A 17981-nucleotide genomic window follows, 5' to 3' on the forward strand; every position below is an offset into this window, starting at 1 on the left:
TTTTTTTATTTATAAATATTACTTTACCCCGTTTTTAATTAATTTTTTTTATATTTACATATTTTAATTTTTGTTAACACATTAAAAGTAACAGTGTTCTACATTACTGCAACGTGCTTCAAGCAGGAAATGCTTGTCGTGCCCATGGCAACAGTGACACAAATGGCGTCAGGGGCGCCTCAACAATAATGGTTACGAGGACATTGCTATTAAAAAGCACAACTGTTTAACTCTCTGCTAGAAGCATTTTCATTTTTAAAGACGAACCATTATGCATTTTCCCTCAGGGGTTTAAAACAGCATGGTTCTGCACTAACCAGCGATGTTATTTGATATCTTCTCAATCGCTTGTAAATGGTAAAAGTTATTTAGCGTTGTTTGCGATGCCTTAATGACCTGCGTGCAGTCGCGTCGTTTCGGGAATGCAGGTGAGTGATGGCACAAAATTTACAGCTGCTTTGCACTCTGCGGTTACAGTCTAATATTACCCAGTTGGTTAACACGCCAACTCATTGATACTCAATGCCTGTTAACCTTCTGCCCCTTTGCTTGTAAGTTACTTAAACTCACTTTTTGTTCTCCTATCATGTTGAACGAAAGAAATCAGATGATCCATACGAGAGATTCATTTTGCTGCATCTTCAGCATTATGGATTCCTCTCAGGTAGGTTATTTCTGTCAAATAAGCTTTTGGATGGGTTTAACACTGTTTGAATGGTTTAACTTAATGGATTTTATATGTCTTCTAATATAGCATTATATATTTTTCCTATATATGTTTCTGTATACACAGACAATGTCTCCTCTGTGCATTCGGGTGTCCCTGTTAAAAGAGAATGGGAAGGCAATCAAGATTCTACCGCTTCAGACATGATCAACTCACCATCTGAGAGCAATGACTCCAACTTAGAAGAGGAGCAGGAGGAACCCAAGCCATGTCAAAGTAAATTTGAAAAACTCTTGAATCTGGGTTTGTTGATACAGTCATGTGAGGTATGGAAAGCCATTTTGCCACATAAGAAAAAAAACATGATTTGTTAAATCATAATTATGGCATAAAAAGTTGAAATTATGATAATAATTAAGGCATAAACTTATGTCTTCATTTTTGTCTCATAATTCTGACTAACTTCTGATTTTTTATATCATAATTTTTGTTACTATCTATCTATCTATCTATCTATCTATCTATCTATCTATCTATCTATCTATCTATCTTCAGACCTTATCTATCTATCTATCTATCTATCTATCTATCTATCTATCTATCTATCTATCTATCTATCTATCTATCTATCTATCTTCAGACCTTATCTATCTATCTATCTATCTATCTATCTATCTATCTATCTATCTATCTATCTATCTATCTATCTATCTATCTATCTATCTATCTATCTATCTATCTATCTTAATAATTATGAGTATGTCAGTATGTCATAATTTCACATTTTTATCTCATAATTATTACTTTTTTCTCATGACTTTTTGGTCAATTTCAATTTTTGTTTCTGTCATTATGATTTTTTTTGTCATTTTTATCTCATAATTTCTATTTTATCACATAATTATGAGAGTCATAATTGTAACTTTTTCTAAAATCTCTTAATTACGTCTTTGTATGTTATAATTGTAACTTTTCTCATAATTTTTTGGTCAATAATTTTTTCCCATTATTATGATTTAAGATTTATTTTCAACTTTTATCTAATGTCATAACTTAGACTTCTTATTTCATAATTACGAATTAGGATGTCATAATTTTGCCTTTTCTTTTTATAATTTAGATTTTTTGCTTGATAATATTAATTTAGAATTTTTATTTTTTGTCATCTTTTATCATAATTTCAATTTTTTATTGCATACTTATGAAAGTATGTCATAATTTCAACTTTTTTGCTCATAATTATGATTTTTTTTCTCTTTTTTCCTTTTTTCCTTAATAATGTCATAATTTATCATTTTTATTTCTCATAATAATAAGATAAATTTTTGTTTCTCTTATTATTATGATTTTTTGTCATCTTTTATCTCAGAATTTCTATTGTTTATTGCATAATTATGAACGTATGTTGTAATTTCACATTTTTAAATCTCATAATTACGATTTAGTATGTTATAATTGTAACTTTTCTCATAATTGTTTTGGGCAATCATTTTTTCCTCATTATGATAATCTTTTTTATTTTTGGCATTATTTCAGCTTTTATCTAATAATTATGACTTAGTTTGTCAAAACTTAGATTTCGTATGTCATATTTATGAATTAGTATGTCATAATTTTGCCTTTTCTTCTCATAATTTTGACTTTTTACTTAATGTCATAGTTTAGAATTTTTGTTTATCATAATAATGAGATACATTTTTATTTCTCTTATTATTATGATTTTTTGTCATCTTTTATCTAATTTCTATTTTTTATAGCATAATTATGAAAGTATGTCATAATTTCACATTTTTAAAATCTTATAATTACAATTTAGTATGTTATAATTGTAACGTTTCTTATAATTTTTTTGGTCAATCATTCTTCTTGTTATTATGATTTTTATTTTATTTTGACATTATTTCAATTTTCATCTAATCATTATGACTTAGACTTTGTTTGTCATAATTATGAATTTGTATTTCCTAATTTTGCTCTTTCTTCTCATAATTTTGACTTTTCATTTAATAATGTCATAATTTAGAATTTTTATTCCTCTCATAATGAGATAATTTTTTATTATGATTTTTTGTCATCCTTTATCTCATAATTTAGAATTTATTTATCGCATAATTATGAAAGTATGTCATAATTTACACTTTTTAAAAATCTCATAATTACCAATTAATACGACTACAATTATTATTAATATTTTTATTTTTGTCATTATTTAAACTTTTATCTACTTAATGTCATAAAAAAACTTAAAACTTAATTGTCCTATTTTTTGTCTCATAACATAGTATTGAATATTCTGACTTTTTAATGTCATAATTATGATTCAGCAAAACATTCTTTTTCTTTTCCTTTTTTTTAATGGCCAAAATGAAGCATGATATATGTCAGTTAAAATAACCTAAACAGAGCTGATCCCATGTAAAGATGCAATACTGTTTCTTGCAACAATATTTTTGCCTTTCTCTCAAGTTCTTTCAAGTTGTCACACAATACGTAACACTTGGGTTTAACCAGCTCATTCCCATTTGAAATTCATGGCCTTTATAAAAGATTCAGACACTAAGAACACATAATTGTTTTAGGGAGCTTGTACCAATGAATTGAACATCTTGGTTACATGGGTAATACTGCTAACAAATGCTTCTCACGTGTCTTTTAACTACAGCATGTCTGTTGGGTAATAAATTAGATCTTGTAATAATATATCTGTGTGTTTTATTTCTTTCCTAGATTTTTTCAGCTTAGACAAAGTTCTCAGAACCCGGCAGCTTGTGTTTGACTTTGACGGGGAACGGCCCATTCCACGCCTGAGAGAGCCTTTGGACCTCTTTACAATCCCATCTACCTCCTGTCCATTTCAGGGTGTCCGCTGGCCCATAGAATGTGAAGTGATCCGGGACAAAATCCAGCATATAGGTATTAGTGCTTAAAAAATAAAAGTTTTACACTATTAATACAGTATATGGTCAGACTGATACCAAATCAGTAATGATTTGCGTGGAGACGCTTTTTTGAATGCAAAATCTGTGAGTGAATTCATAAAATATACAGTCAAGCCCAAAATTATTCATACCCCTGGCAAATTCTGACTTAAAGTTACTTTTATTCAACCAGCAAGTTTTTTTTTAATTAGAAATGACACAGACATCTCCCAGAAGATAATAAGATGATGTACAAGAGGCATCATTGTGGAAAAAATATTACTCATCTTTTATTTACACTTGAACAAAAAGTGTCATGTCCAAAATTATTCATACCCTTCTCAATAATCAATAGAAAAGCCTTTATTGGCTATTACAGCAATCAAACGCTTCCTATAATTGCTGACCAGCTTTTTGCATGTCTCCACTGGTATTTTTTGCCCATTCATCTTTAGCAATGAGCTCCAACTCTTTCAGGTTGGAGGGTCTCCTTGCCATCACCCTGATCTTTAGCTCCCTCCACAGATTCTCAATTTTCTTTAAGTCAGGACTCTGGCTGGGCCACTGCAAAATGTTAATGTTTTTGTCTGCTAACCATTTCTTCACCACTTTTGTTGTGTGTTTTGGGTTGTTGTCGTGCTGAAATGTCCACTGGTGCCCAAGGCCAAGTTTCTCTGCAGACTCCTTTTTCATGGTGCTGTTTACTGTGATTAGGTTCCCTGGTCCACCGGCTGAAAAACACCCCAAAACATTAGGTTCTCACCACCATGTTTGACAGTGGGGATGGTGTTCTTAGGATTGAAGGCTTCTCCTTTTTTACAGCAAATGAAGGCTACATCATTGTGGCCAAACAATTAAATTTTTGTTTCATCTGACCATAAAACAGAAGACCAGAAGTCTTCTTCTTTGTCCAGATGAGCATTTGCAAAGGCCAAGCAGGCTTTTGTGTGTCTTATCTGGAGAAGTGGTGTCCTCCTTGGTCTGCGTCCGTGAAACCCAGTGGTGTTCAGTGTCCGTTGGACTGTCTGCCTTGAGATGTTGCCACCAGCAGAGCCCAGATTCATCAGGATGGCCTTGGTGGTGATCCTTGGATTCTTTTTTACCTCTCTCACTATCCTCCTGGCCAGCACAGGTGTCAATTTTGGCTTCCAATGTCGGCACCGATAGCCTTGTGGGCAGTGCGCTGACATATGGTGCAGTTGCACCTTGGGTGTCCTGTGATCGAATCCCGCCTCATGGACCATTCCCGACCCCACCCCTATCTCTGTCTCCCATTCACTTCCTGTCATATCTCCACTATCCTATCAAAGAAAAATTGAAAAACACCAAAAAAAAAAAATTTTTTTCTTCCGACCACGTCCTCTGAGATTTTTCACAGTGCGGAACGTTTTGTATTTTTATTAATACTTTGCACTGTAGCCACTGGAACTTCAAAACATTTATGGTGGTCTTATAGCCCTTTCCTGACTTGTGAGCAGCCACAATGCGCAGCCGCAGGTCCTCAGTGAGCTCCTTTGTCTTAGCCATGACTGTCCACAAACCAACAGCAGAGAGCTTCTGTTTTTCACCTGTTGAGTTGATTAAAACAGCTGTTCCCAATGAATCAGGGTCATTAGGATGCTTTAGAACAGCTTGGACTATTTGGAATGGTATAGAACTTTGGATTTTCCCATAGACTGACAGTTTGCAAAGAGTATGAATAATTTTGGACATGCCACTTTTTGTTCAAATGTAAATAAAAGCTAAGAAATATTTTTTTTCACAATGATGCCTCTTGTACATTGTCTTATTATCTTTTAGGAGAAGCCTGTGTCATTACTGGTCAAAAAAACAAAAACTTGCTGGTTGAATAAAAGTAACTTTAAGTCAGAATTTGCCAGGGGTATGAATAATTTCGGGCTTGACTGTCTATTTTTCAATACAGTGATTTGAATATGAATCTGTTTGATAACTTTTGTTTAAAATTCCTAAATACATAGATAAATATATATTAATAGTATGGAAATGTTTGAAAAAATCCTAGCCAAGTCGAAATCATGTAGTGCAACCATAAAAAAGAAAATATATATATACTGTATAATTGAGAGGACCCCTGCAGACCCTCATGACTGTGTGTAAGGTCAATAAGTCTTAAATTATAATGTCAGATAATTTCACATTTTTATGTGAAAACTTCATAATATTTGCAATAAATAAATAAAATAAAAAATACCATGCAAAATACATTTAATACCTAAGTTTCATTTTTTAAAAACTTCACTCCATTTTTTTAGTCTCCTAATACATGAGATAATTTGACTTTTTAGGGCAAAACAGGGTAGTTCAGGTTTTAAAGTGTCATTTGGTGCAACTTTGATGATATTTATAAAATAAATTTTGAAAATGATAATTAAGATAAGGTTTCATGCCTTTTTTTTTAGCTACACAGCATTTTGATGTGACAGTTTTAGTCTTAAACTACAGATGATTTGTCTTTTTAGGGCAAGTGTCATGTGGTACAACTCCCACAAACGTTATATTTACCAAAAAACAAACAAACATGCAAAATACATTTGAATTTTTTTTTTTTAAATAATAAAATAATAACATTTTTAATAAAATAATAAAAAAGTTAAACTTTAGTTTAACCTTTTTAGACTACACCCCATTTTATGTAATTTTTTTTTTTTTTTTTTTTTTTTACATAAAATAAGGTTTTAAAGTGTCATGTGGTGCAACTTTGATGATATTTATGATTTAACAATTTGTGATATTTGCAAGAAAACCCCCACATTTAAACTTGCAAGAAATATACAAAAATGGATTTTTGAAAATAAAAATAAATTTTCACCCTTTTGGAACTAGATTTTTAACCTAGTTTTTTGTACATCAATTTGTTAATAGCTCAGTAAACCCTTTATTTCCTCTGTTTAGAACTATTAATATTTTGAATGTCTGACAAAACAGAATGGGACCCTTCAGAGCCAGAGCTGTTCTATCAGCCAACAGGTGATGAACAGGCTCCCATGCCGGTAGGAGAGGTGAGAGGAAACACTGTGTACCGCATAGACCCAGGTAAGAAAATTGTGCAAATTTGTCCTCTGTGTAAAAATATCTTGGTTTTATATCCTCACCTTTCGGTTCACCACACCATTTAGCCACAAAAACCTCCTACTTCACCTACTCTCGTGTGGGTGGGAGCAGAGGACCCATTAAAAGTGCCACCACCTGTGCCAACCATCAGGAGCAGCCTACGCTAGCTTTTGAGTCCCGTTTTGAGAGTGGAAACCTACAAAAAGCAGTGCAAGTGTGAGTCACACAGCTTGATTGATATTCTCATAAATGATAATATGTGAAGCCTGTATATCTTCATTTATTGTAAACTACTTTCTGATCTTGGCTTTCCAGTGGTCAGTATGAATATGAGCTGACTTTGCGCACTGACTTGTACACTACTAAGCACACTCAGTGGTTCTACTTCCGGGTGAGGAACATGAGGGCAGGCATCACCTACCGCTTCACCATCATCAACCTGATGAAAGCCAGCAGTCTGTATAGTGCTGGAATGCGCCCTCTACTCTATTCTGAACATGCTGCCTGGCTGAAGGGGGAAGGATGGCAGCGAACAGGAGCCAATATTAGGTGACAGTGATTTCTCAACATGAACACATAAAGTTGTGGCTCAGTTATCATTTGGTAATGCCGCAATAAATAAAAGCAAACATACAATATAGAAATTAATACCTTTATTTAGCCAGGATGCTTTAAATTGATCCAAAGTAATGATAAAGGTATTTATAATGTTACAAAAGATTTCTATTTCAGATAAATGCTGTTCTTCTGAACTTTTTATTTATCACAGAAACCTGAAAAATTCTAGTCAGCTGTTTTCAACATAATAATAATAAAAAATGTTTTTTGAGAAGCAAATCAGAATATTAGAATGATTTCTGAAGGATCATGTGACTGGAGTAATCATGCTAAAATTTCAGCTTTGAAACCACAGGAATAAATTTCATTTTAAAATATATTTAAATATAACTATTTTAAATATTTCACAATTGTACTGTGGTTGCTGTACTTTGGATAAAATAAATGCAGGCTTGGTGAGCAGATATGACTTCTTTAAAAAACATTAAAATTCTTACTGTCCAAAAACTTTTGACTGGTAGTATATAAATACACACACAAACACACACACACACACACACACACACACACACACACACACACACACACACACACACACACACACACACACACACACACACACACACACACATATATATATATATATATATATATATATATATATATATATATATATATAGTGCCTTGTGAAATTATTCATACCCCTTCATTTTTTCACATTTTGTTGTTTTGCTGCCTTATGTTAAACTACTTTAAATTACTTTTTTCCCCACATCAATCTACACTCCCTCCATAATGGCAAAGCAAAAAATAGGTTTTTAACATTTGTGCAAATTTATTAGAAATAAAAAACTGAAAAGATCCCGTTGCATAAGTATTCATACCCTTTTCTGAGACACTCTAAATTTTAGCTCAGGAGCATTCATATTGCTTCTAGATGTTACTACACTTCGAGTGGAGTTAAACTGTGGCAAATTCATTTGAATGAGTATGATTTAGAAAGGTACACACCTCTCAGAAAAGGTCTAACAGCTGAAACTGCATATCAGAGCAAAAACCAAGTCCTGAGGTCAAGATAACTGCCTGTAGAGCTCAGTGACAGACTTGCGTTAAGGCAATGATCTAGGCAAGAGATCAGAAAAAAATCTGCTGCATTGAAGGTTCACAGAAGCATTATCCATAATGGAAGACGACTGGAACAACTAGGACTCTAGAAAATGTCGGCCAGACCCCATCCAAGCTGACAGAGCTTGAGAGGTGAAAAGGTGAGGCAAAGAATGGCAGATAATTGCCAAATGCAGATGTGCAAAGCTTGTCACATCATACCCAAAAAGACTTGAGGCAAATCTGGTTTTTGCTTTGTCATTATTATGGTGTATAGAGTGTAAATTGATGTGGGGAAAAACTAATTTAAAGCAGTTTAACATAATACTGCAACAAAACAAAATGTGACAAAAATGAATACTTTTGCAAGGCACTGTATACACATTTATACATATAAATATACACAGTACACATATATGTAAATGCAATGTATGTTTTAAAATATGGTTTGAAAAACTCTTGCAACATTTTTAAGAAATGATTCAAGTTTTTATTTAAAAATAAAAAAAGAATAATTAATTACAACTTTGGACTAATTCACTCGATTTGACAGCGCTACTTAGGCCTAGTTTACACTAGTGCATTTTGAAAACAAATTAAATGAAAGCGTTTTCACTGTTTTTTTTTTTTTTTTTAGAAACGATCTCCGTCCACACTACACAACTGAAAACACATGTCACATGACCATTCATAATGAGCATTATGTTATGGTTTACAATGTCATCTCATAATGAACAATTTTTTAATAAATTAACAAATCCAGACAAAAAAAGGGCATCATTTACCCAAATGTTGTCTTAATGTCTTCTATAGGTACTACAGAAACAACACTGAACAGGATGGTAAAGCGCTGTACTCCCTCACCTGGACTCTAGAGTTCCCCTTCGATGGTGACACCTGCTACCTGTCCCACTGCTACCCTTATACCTATTCAAACCTGCAGCATTACCTGCGTGAGGTCATCTCAGACCCTGTCCGTGCAGCTTACTGTAAGCTGCGGGTCCTCTGTCGCAGTCTGGCGGGAAATGCAGTGTATGTGTTGACTGTAACAGCGCCGTCCGCCAGTTTAGCAGAATGCAAAGCTAAGCGGGCAGTTGTCGTAACGGCACGGGTGCATCCAGGAGAAACCAACGGCTCTTGGATGATGCAGGGTTTTCTGGAGTTCCTGCTGAGCGACTTGCCTGACGCGCGTTTGTTGAGGGAAATTTTCATCTTTAAGGTGAGAGAAGGAGTGCAGGGCATGGATGGAGATCAGGTTCTGGTGAAAATTTCTATATATACCCATGTCAAGTGCTTTATGAGATGTAAATAGTTAAGATTATCACAGCAACAGATGTTTTGGTCACAGGTTATACCAATGCTAAACCCTGACGGTGTAGTGGTGGGAAACTACCGCTGTTCACTCACAGGCTGTGATTTGAACCGAAACTACCGCAGTCTGCTGCGCGACTCTTTCCCCTGCATTTGGTACACTCGCAACATGGTGAAACGGTGAGTATTGATTGTGTCACTCTTTGTTTTATACTAATGTGACATTGTCGGTTACAAGGTGCGGTCACATTTGGTGACATTTTGAGAGGAAAAAAAGTATGTATTGTAAATGGTGTATGAGCGAAATCTGCGTGGGGAAATTTTTCACCCTTTCACGAAACTCCCGATCCTATTGGAATGACTTGATTTTGTTCATGAAATTTCGCTGAGCAAAGGTAAATGTGGCTGCACGTTGACACCAAGCTAATTTGATCCCACAGATTGCTTGCTGAAAGAGAGGTGGTGGTCTACTGTGACTTTCATGGTCATAGTAGGAAAAACAATGTGTTCATGTATGGATGCAATGATCGGAAAGACGCCTCGCAGTGTCTTCAAGAACGCGTTTTCCCTCTCATGATGAGCAAGAATGCTAAAGACAAGGTCAGCTGTGGTCATCATACTCGTAACCTCAAGCAAATTTGTGACTCTGGACCACAAAACCAATCTTAAGTAGCACGGGTATGTTTGTAGCAATAGCCAAAAATCCATTGTATGGGTCAAAATTATCGATTTTTCTTTAATGCCAAATATCATTAGGATATTAAGATCGTGTTCCATGAAGATATTTTGTACATTTCTACCGTAAATATATTCAAACCTAATTTTTGATTACTAATATGCATTGCTAGGAACTTCATTTGGACAACTTTAAAGCGATTTTCTCAATATTTAGATTTTTTTGCACCCTCAGATTCCAGCTAATTTATTCAGCTTTTAGATGATGTCTAAATCTCAATTTCAAAAAATTTACCCTTATGACTGGTTTTGTGGTCCAGGGTCACATATATTAGTGTTCAAATTTTGAATGCATGCTTTTGTCTTCTCTTAGTTTTCTTTTAGGAGTTGCAAGTTCAAAATGCACAAGAGCAAAGAAGGTACTGGCCGCATCGTTATGTGGAGACTAGGCATAAGGAACAGCTACACAATGGAGTCTACCTTCGGAGGCTCCACACTGGGTACTTACATGTTTACTTACCAAAAAAAGTTTGTCCAACTTTAAGTGTGAAAGCTTTTAGTGTTATTTAAATACTATTATAGTTTTTAGGGGTTCATGGTAGCACCAGATCGCTATTGTAATTGTTAGAATGGTAAAGATTAGCATTGTCCATCTAAAAATGATTGGGCAGACCAAACTGTGAGTCATAGAGACTTGAAATTTGGAGGGATGTTAGTACTCACACTGTCTACAACGTCACCAAGTCTCGCCCCAATCGGCCTGACGGTGGCGCTACAGTGATCAAAAGTAGTAAATCACTTACAACTCCTAAACTGTTAGTCACAAGCTCAAGTTACGTTGTTGGAATCAAAACCGATGTCTTGGATTCGATCGAAGTCCAGTGCAGAAAGATTCTCTGGAGAGTGAATATCAATAATAAATAACGACGGGACGCCAAAACGTTTGCAAAGGGGGCGATGGAAAAAGGGTTTTTCAGCAAACTCGGAACATGTATGTAAGAGCTCAGTCTGAGGTAACAGTAAAAAAATTGTCACTTGCACTATATAACAGGGAAAAAACATAAAGATGGCTATAACTATGCACCCGTTAGTCCGATTGACTTAAAAATTGGTCTGCCGTGTCTTTGTCCAAAGTGCAACAAGTGAGGACATTCAATGAATTTTAAACACCTATTAGACAAGGTTAATGGAGGCCGAAACAAAACTCAGTGGGTATGTTTGACTCTTAGGCCTAGAGGTCTGTAAGAACTTTGAAAGAATTTGGCTGCATGTTTCACACATCCACACAATACTCATATAATTTGTTAGATCTCCTCATACTGAGCAACTTTGCCTCTAGAACCACTACTGTCAATCAACTCCTTCATGAAATATTCTCGATTATGTAAAAAAACTACTGCGAAGTTGTCCTAGGTTTTTTGCTCAACCTCAATATAAGCACTGCAGCACAAATCTCTGGAATCTCTAGATCATTATTTATCAAAAAATGTTGAACTTTAATCTTAGGGAAGCTATAACGGGTTAGAACGGTTTAGACAAGAGGGATGTTCAAATACACCCAAAAGCCTATAAATCCTAAACGAATGCTCAAAACTTCACAAAACTAGGTGAGCACATGCACATGATTCTTAACAATCATGCAAAGTTTTATGAAGATTGAATCATAGGTGGCGCTATAACAGTCATAAATGTTAAAAATCATAATATTTCTATCGTAAATTACCTAGACTTTCCAAAAATGCTTGTTTAAATCATTATTTTAGGTAGTTACAAGCTTGTTAAATAATATGTAATGTCTTTTTTCATATGTGTTTTAAAGCCTTAAAGCGCTTAAACCCTGATAATCGTTGCTTGGAGCTATATTTTAAAATATTTGCAATTAGCTTTTATTTTTATATTTTAATACATTTTCATTTAAATTTTTGTTCAGTTTTTAGTTTTGTAATGTGCTTTTGTCATTTTTATTATTTTTTTTATATTTATAAATAGTTTTAGTTGCATTTCAGTTTTAGTTTTTAGATAATTATTTAATACTTAAAGCTGAAACATATTTTAGTTGAATTTCTAAGTTTAATTTTTAGTAATAGTTTCAGTTCAGAAATTACAACACTGGTATACACAACAAATACATGTCTTGTATATTATAAGGGCAGTATTTTTATTTGTAGGTGACAGAAAAGGAACACACTTCAGCACGCGGGACCTGAAATCAATGGGCTACTGCTTTTGTGACACGCTCCTTGACTTTTGTGATCCTGAACCAGCCAAGGTGGCCTGCCTTTGTCCTTTACTTCTTTTGTAATACTGTTATACTCAGCTTTTAAACAGTATAATTGATCCAAAAACATTTTAAACAGACCAAACACTGTTTGGAGGAGTTAGGGCTGTTATTGAGACAGGAGGTCAGACGGAAGCTGGGAAGAGAAGTGGACTCCTTAGAGGATCTGTCTGACATTGACATAGAGTCCAGGTAAGAATACAGTTAAATAAAAGTTCCATTTGAATATGTTGTAAAAACATTCTGTGAACATTTGATAACTGCTTGTCAGAACAAATCTTGTTATTTTCTGTGCAGCACAAGTGGATCAAACAGCACTGAATCAGATGGACTACCTGTTCATCTTATAAATGCCACAAACCAGGTGCAGTATGAAGCAAACTATCTCAGTGACATCCTTAAGAAGATTTCGGTTCATTTTACTTAATGTTCTGTGGTTTCTATAACAAATTCAGGGCAAGAAAAAACACCTAAGAAGCCGGAAAGAAAGAAACAGACTCAGACAAGAACGAGTACAGAGTGCAGGACCCAAAATTATTCAAAGGAACATCAAACATTTGGTAGGTCGTACTTAATATACCTTTTTATATGTTTTTAAGTTGAATTGATTTAAAATGTCATTTTAAATATATTTGAAAGTAAGTGTAAGGTTTAATTTAGAAGCGTATTCATTATATCTGTATACATTTCTGAAGGATCCTGTGCCCTCAAATGAAGATGTGGTCAAAGTAAGAATCCAAGAAAAAACAATGTGCTTCGTGAAGGACACTAAGAAACAAAAGGTAATTCTTTATGTGAGTTAGGTCCAAAATAGTATTTAACTAAATAAAATGGATTGTGAAATTATTATTCTCAATGCTGTGTAGATGCCATGTCCGGTGAGGGCGAATCAGACTGTGAGATCTTGGATTCCTCATCCCACCACTCACATTGGTGTTGTAGATAATGTTGCAAATCTCTGGGGGAACAGACCAGAAAAGGTAACTGATCTGGATTGATATTTTGTATAATTAACATTGTCAGCCAGCGACCATCAAATCATTTTTTAAGAAATCGCAGAATACCTGTTTATTCCAGATTGCGCCTGCCACCAATTTGCACAATGGTTATTCATCCTGCCGCCACTCTGTCTCAGGTAGATATACTTGAATACATAAAAATAAATCATAAACTTGTATATACCTTCCTTTCTAACAAGTGAAGTCTAAACTAATGTGTCATATTTTTCAGTTGATACTGGGCAGAAAACATATCAGCACACTACCTCATCAGCCCCCCAGGGGCAATTACCACGACAGACTCTCTTAGTTATTGGAGGTCAGAAAAGATGTCCGTCAGTTCCGTCATCTAGAGAAAGATCTCTGACTATACCAGTCCAACCATACACAATGCCGTTCTACCCCGATTACAGACTTCAGCCAGAAATTAAAGGTATGTCTTTTGACTTCCTGTGTGCAGATTTTCAATAAAGTTTTGACCACATAGATGACATATTTATCATTTTGCTGTGTCTCACAGAAATACCTCATATTTCAAACATTATACAGAGAAGGTAAGTTGGCTACATCACATGACAACAGATTACATTTTATAAAAATGACCCCGTTCAAAAGTTTGTTCATGTGTCCCTTGTTTGTCCTAAACAGTTCAACTGCCTGCTGTTCTTCAGAAAAATACTTCAGGTACCACAAATTTTTTGGTTTTTCAGCATTTTTGTGTATTTGAACCCTTTCCAACAATGACTGTATGATTTTGAGATCCATCTTTTCACACTGAGGACAACTGAGGGACTCAATATGCAATTATTACAAAAGGTTCAGATGCTCACTGATGCTTAGAAGGAAACACGATGCATTAAGAGCCAGGGGTGTAAACTTTTGAACAGAATGAAGATGTGTACATTTTTCTTATTTTGCCTAAATATAATATTTTGTTAATTTAGTACTGCCCTTCAGAAGCTACATAAGATAATTACATGTTTCCCAGAAGACAAAATAAGTGCTTAATGTTGCATCCTTCTCCAGCATCAGTGAGCTTTTGTAATAGTTGTATATGAGTCTATCAGGTGTCCTCAGTGTGAAAAGATGGATCTCAAAATCATAGTCATTGTTGGAAAGGGTTCAAATACACAAAAATGCTGAAAAAACAAAGAATTTGTGGGACCTAAAGGATTTTTCTGAAAAACAGCAGGTATTTTGACTATTCAGGACAAACAAGGGACTCATGAACAACTATCACTAAACAAAAATAACAGCTGTGGATCATTCAGGTAACAATACAGTATGAAGAATCAAGTGTATGTAAACTTTTGAACAGGGTCATTTTTATAAATTCAACTATTATTTTCTCTTGTGGACTATATGTAAATGTTTTTTTTTTGTGAAATATCTTATTCAGGTCAGTACTACATAAAAATAACCTGTACTTTGTATGATCCCTCTTATTTTGGTCAAATAATGTACACTTTCAGGTGTATGTAAACTTTTGACTTCAACTGCATGCATATATACACACACACACACACACACACACACACACACACACATATATATACACACATATACACAATGAGGTCAATAAGTATTTGATCACCCTGTGATTTTGCAAGTTCTCTTACTTAGAAATCATGGAGGGGTCTACAATTTTAGCATAGGTGCATTTCCACTGTGAGAGACAGAATCTAAAAATAAAAATCCGGAAATCACATTGTATGATTTTTTAATAATTTATTTGTGAATTACTGTGTCAAATAAGTATTTGATCACTTGCTTATCAGCCAGATTTCTGACCCTCAAAGACCTGTTATTTTGCTTTTAATAGTCCAGCTACACTCTGCTCATGATTCTAAATTAGTAGCACCTGTTTGAGGTCGTTAGCTGTCATAAAGACACCTGTGCACCCCACAATCAGCCAAAGTCTAAGTAGCTACGTGGGCAAAACCAAAGAGCTATCAAAAGACACAAGAGACAAACTTGTAGACCTTCACAAAGCTGGAAAGGGCTACGGGGCAGTTGCCAAGCAGCTTGGTGAAAAAAGAACAACTGTTGGAGCAATTGTCAGAAAATGGAAGAGGCTAATGATGACTGTCAATGTCCCTCGGACTGGGGCCCCACGGAAGATCTCTCCTCGTGGGGTATCAATGATGCTAAGAATGGTGAAGAATCAGCCCAGAACTACACGGGAGGAGCTGGTCAATGACGTGAAGAGAGATGGGACCATCGTTTTCAAGGCAACTATCAGTAATGCACTAAGACGTCATGGCTTAAAATCTTGCATCGCATGGAAGGTTCCCCTGCTTAAGTCAGCCCATGTCCAGGCCTGTCTGAAGTTTGCCAGGGACCATCTGGATGATCCAGAGGAGTCATGGGAGAAAGTCCTGTGGTCAGATGAGACCAAAGTAGAACTTTTTGGTCTGAACTCCATTCACCGTGTTTGGAGGAAGAAGAATGATGAGTATCATCCCAATAATACCATACCTACAGTGAAGCATGGGGCTGGAAGTATCATGCACTGTGGGTGTTTTTCTGCACAGGGGACAGGACGACTGCACTGTATTAAGGAGAGGATGAACGGGGCCATGTATTGTGACATATTGGGCAAAAACCTCCTTCGCTCAGTCAAAGCATTAAAGATGGGTCGTGGCTGGGTCTTCCAACATGACAATGACCCAAAGCACACAGCCAGGAAAACCAAGGAGTGGCTCCGTAAGAAGCATATCAAGGTTCTGAAGTGGCCTAGCCAGTCTCCAGACCTAAATCCAATAGAAAATCTTTGGAGGGAGCTGAAACTCCGTGTTGCTCAGCGACAGCCCCGAAACCTGACAGATCTAGAGAAGATCTGTATGGAGGAGTGGGCCAAAATCCCTCCTGCAGTGTGTGCAAACCTGGTGAAGAACTACAGGAACCGTTTGAACTCTGTAATTGTTAACAAAGGCTTCTTTACCAAATATTAACATTTTTTGACTCAAGTGATCAAATACTTATTTGACACAGTAATTCACAAATAAATTGTTTAAAAAAATCATACAATGTGATTCACGGATTTTTATTTTTAGATTCTGTCTTTCACAGTGGAAATGCACCTATGCTGAAAATTGTAGACCCCTCCATGATTTCTAAGTAAGAGAACTTGCAAAATCACAGGGTGATCAAATACTTATTGACCTCACTGTGTATATATATATATATATATATATATATATATATATATATAAAAGATAATATTAAACAAACAAAAAGTAAAGGCTTTTTCCCCCAGTCGACGGAAACTCAGACAGGAAAGTCAGATGCAAGTGACCCATATTCCTGTCAAACACTTCATGCCACTAGACAACATGGGAACACTGAGGATCAGTCATAAGACAGATGGAAGAGGTAAACATTTGCCATTTCTTTAAAAACTGGCACGGTCGACATACTGTGAAAAAGTAATTAAAATTGTGCATTATGAAAGTGCATTGCACTATTTGAAATTTAACATCAGACTTAAATACAGTCTCCAAAGGTTTTTAGAAGTGTATTAGTGCATAACGATACCTGCAACCTGATTCATTTTCCCATGTTGCATCACCAGATACAGAGAAGTCCAGAAGGGCCAACCAAATAAGTAAACAAGATGCTTCCTGTTTCCTCCCTGACCTACAGAGGTTTAACTTATTATTTTTCTGGCAGTTTGCTTGACACTTGTCACATACAGTGCAGAATGTCATCATCTGTTCTTACTGCTGTCACTGTGCGCTCCTCCTCAGCAACGCTCAGCTGTTTGGGAACCAGGCTGCGATCGGAAGTCTAAGGTTAGGGAGGCTGCCCAAAGGAAGCAAAACGCAGGTTTTCAGGAGAAATGCTGCTTCTACAGACAGCCTGAGCAGTGATGAGAAGTATGTTGCAAAAAGATACTTTACACATATTGCTTAATCGATTAGTTCATTCCTGAATAAATTCCAATTGTCCACTATATGGAGAAAAATCCTGGAATGTTTTCTGAAAATTATTTGTGACTGAACTAATCCTTTAACTCAGCCTCTGATTTTCTTGACAAGGTTCCATCTGCCGTTTACTCAAGAATCCATGCAAGTGGAGGACGAGTTCACAGATGGTTTACCTCAAACATCTCAGGAAAAGCCGGTCAAGCAAAACAGAAGCACATGAAGAAGATGAAGAGATGCTAAGCAGGTCATTTTCTTGTGAAGCCAAGTGCCTGAATATGCACGTTAGTAATTCAGTAATTCACTACTGCAATTGTGCAAATTTTAATTTTTTTAGCTATTTTTTCTTTTTTTTTTTGGAAGTGATTTCTAATTACATAATGTGTGGAACTGATTTTCAATTAATTTGATTTATCTAATTAATTCAGTTTGTAATTTTGTAAAATTCAAAATGAATAAATAATATTATTTAGT

General features: G+C 35.3%; 1 protein-coding gene across 1 annotated transcript; it reads left to right on the top strand.

Moving 5' to 3' along the window:
* The first annotated feature begins 422 nt into the window (after positions 1-422).
* agbl2 (AGBL carboxypeptidase 2) lies at positions 423-17853 on the top strand. The gene is made up of 24 exons (XM_073831642.1): positions 423-428; positions 601-664; positions 794-943; positions 3395-3580; positions 6532-6639; positions 6723-6873; positions 6973-7206; positions 9133-9538; positions 9668-9810; positions 10071-10230; positions 10679-10805; positions 12474-12574; positions 12663-12775; positions 12881-12947; positions 13039-13143; positions 13279-13365; positions 13450-13563; positions 13661-13718; positions 13814-14014; positions 14102-14135; positions 16841-16956; positions 17126-17228; positions 17331-17459; positions 17622-17853. Exons 1-24 carry the CDS (start codon positions 423-425, stop codon positions 17728-17730), a joined length of 3072 nt encoding a protein of 1023 aa, XP_073687743.1. The 3' UTR covers positions 17731-17853.
* Positions 17854-17981: the final 128 nt, after the last annotated feature.

This window comes from Garra rufa, chromosome 25 (assembly GCF_049309525.1).
Source record: "Garra rufa chromosome 25, GarRuf1.0, whole genome shotgun sequence".
NCBI lineage: Eukaryota > Metazoa > Chordata > Actinopteri > Cypriniformes > Cyprinidae > Garra > Garra rufa.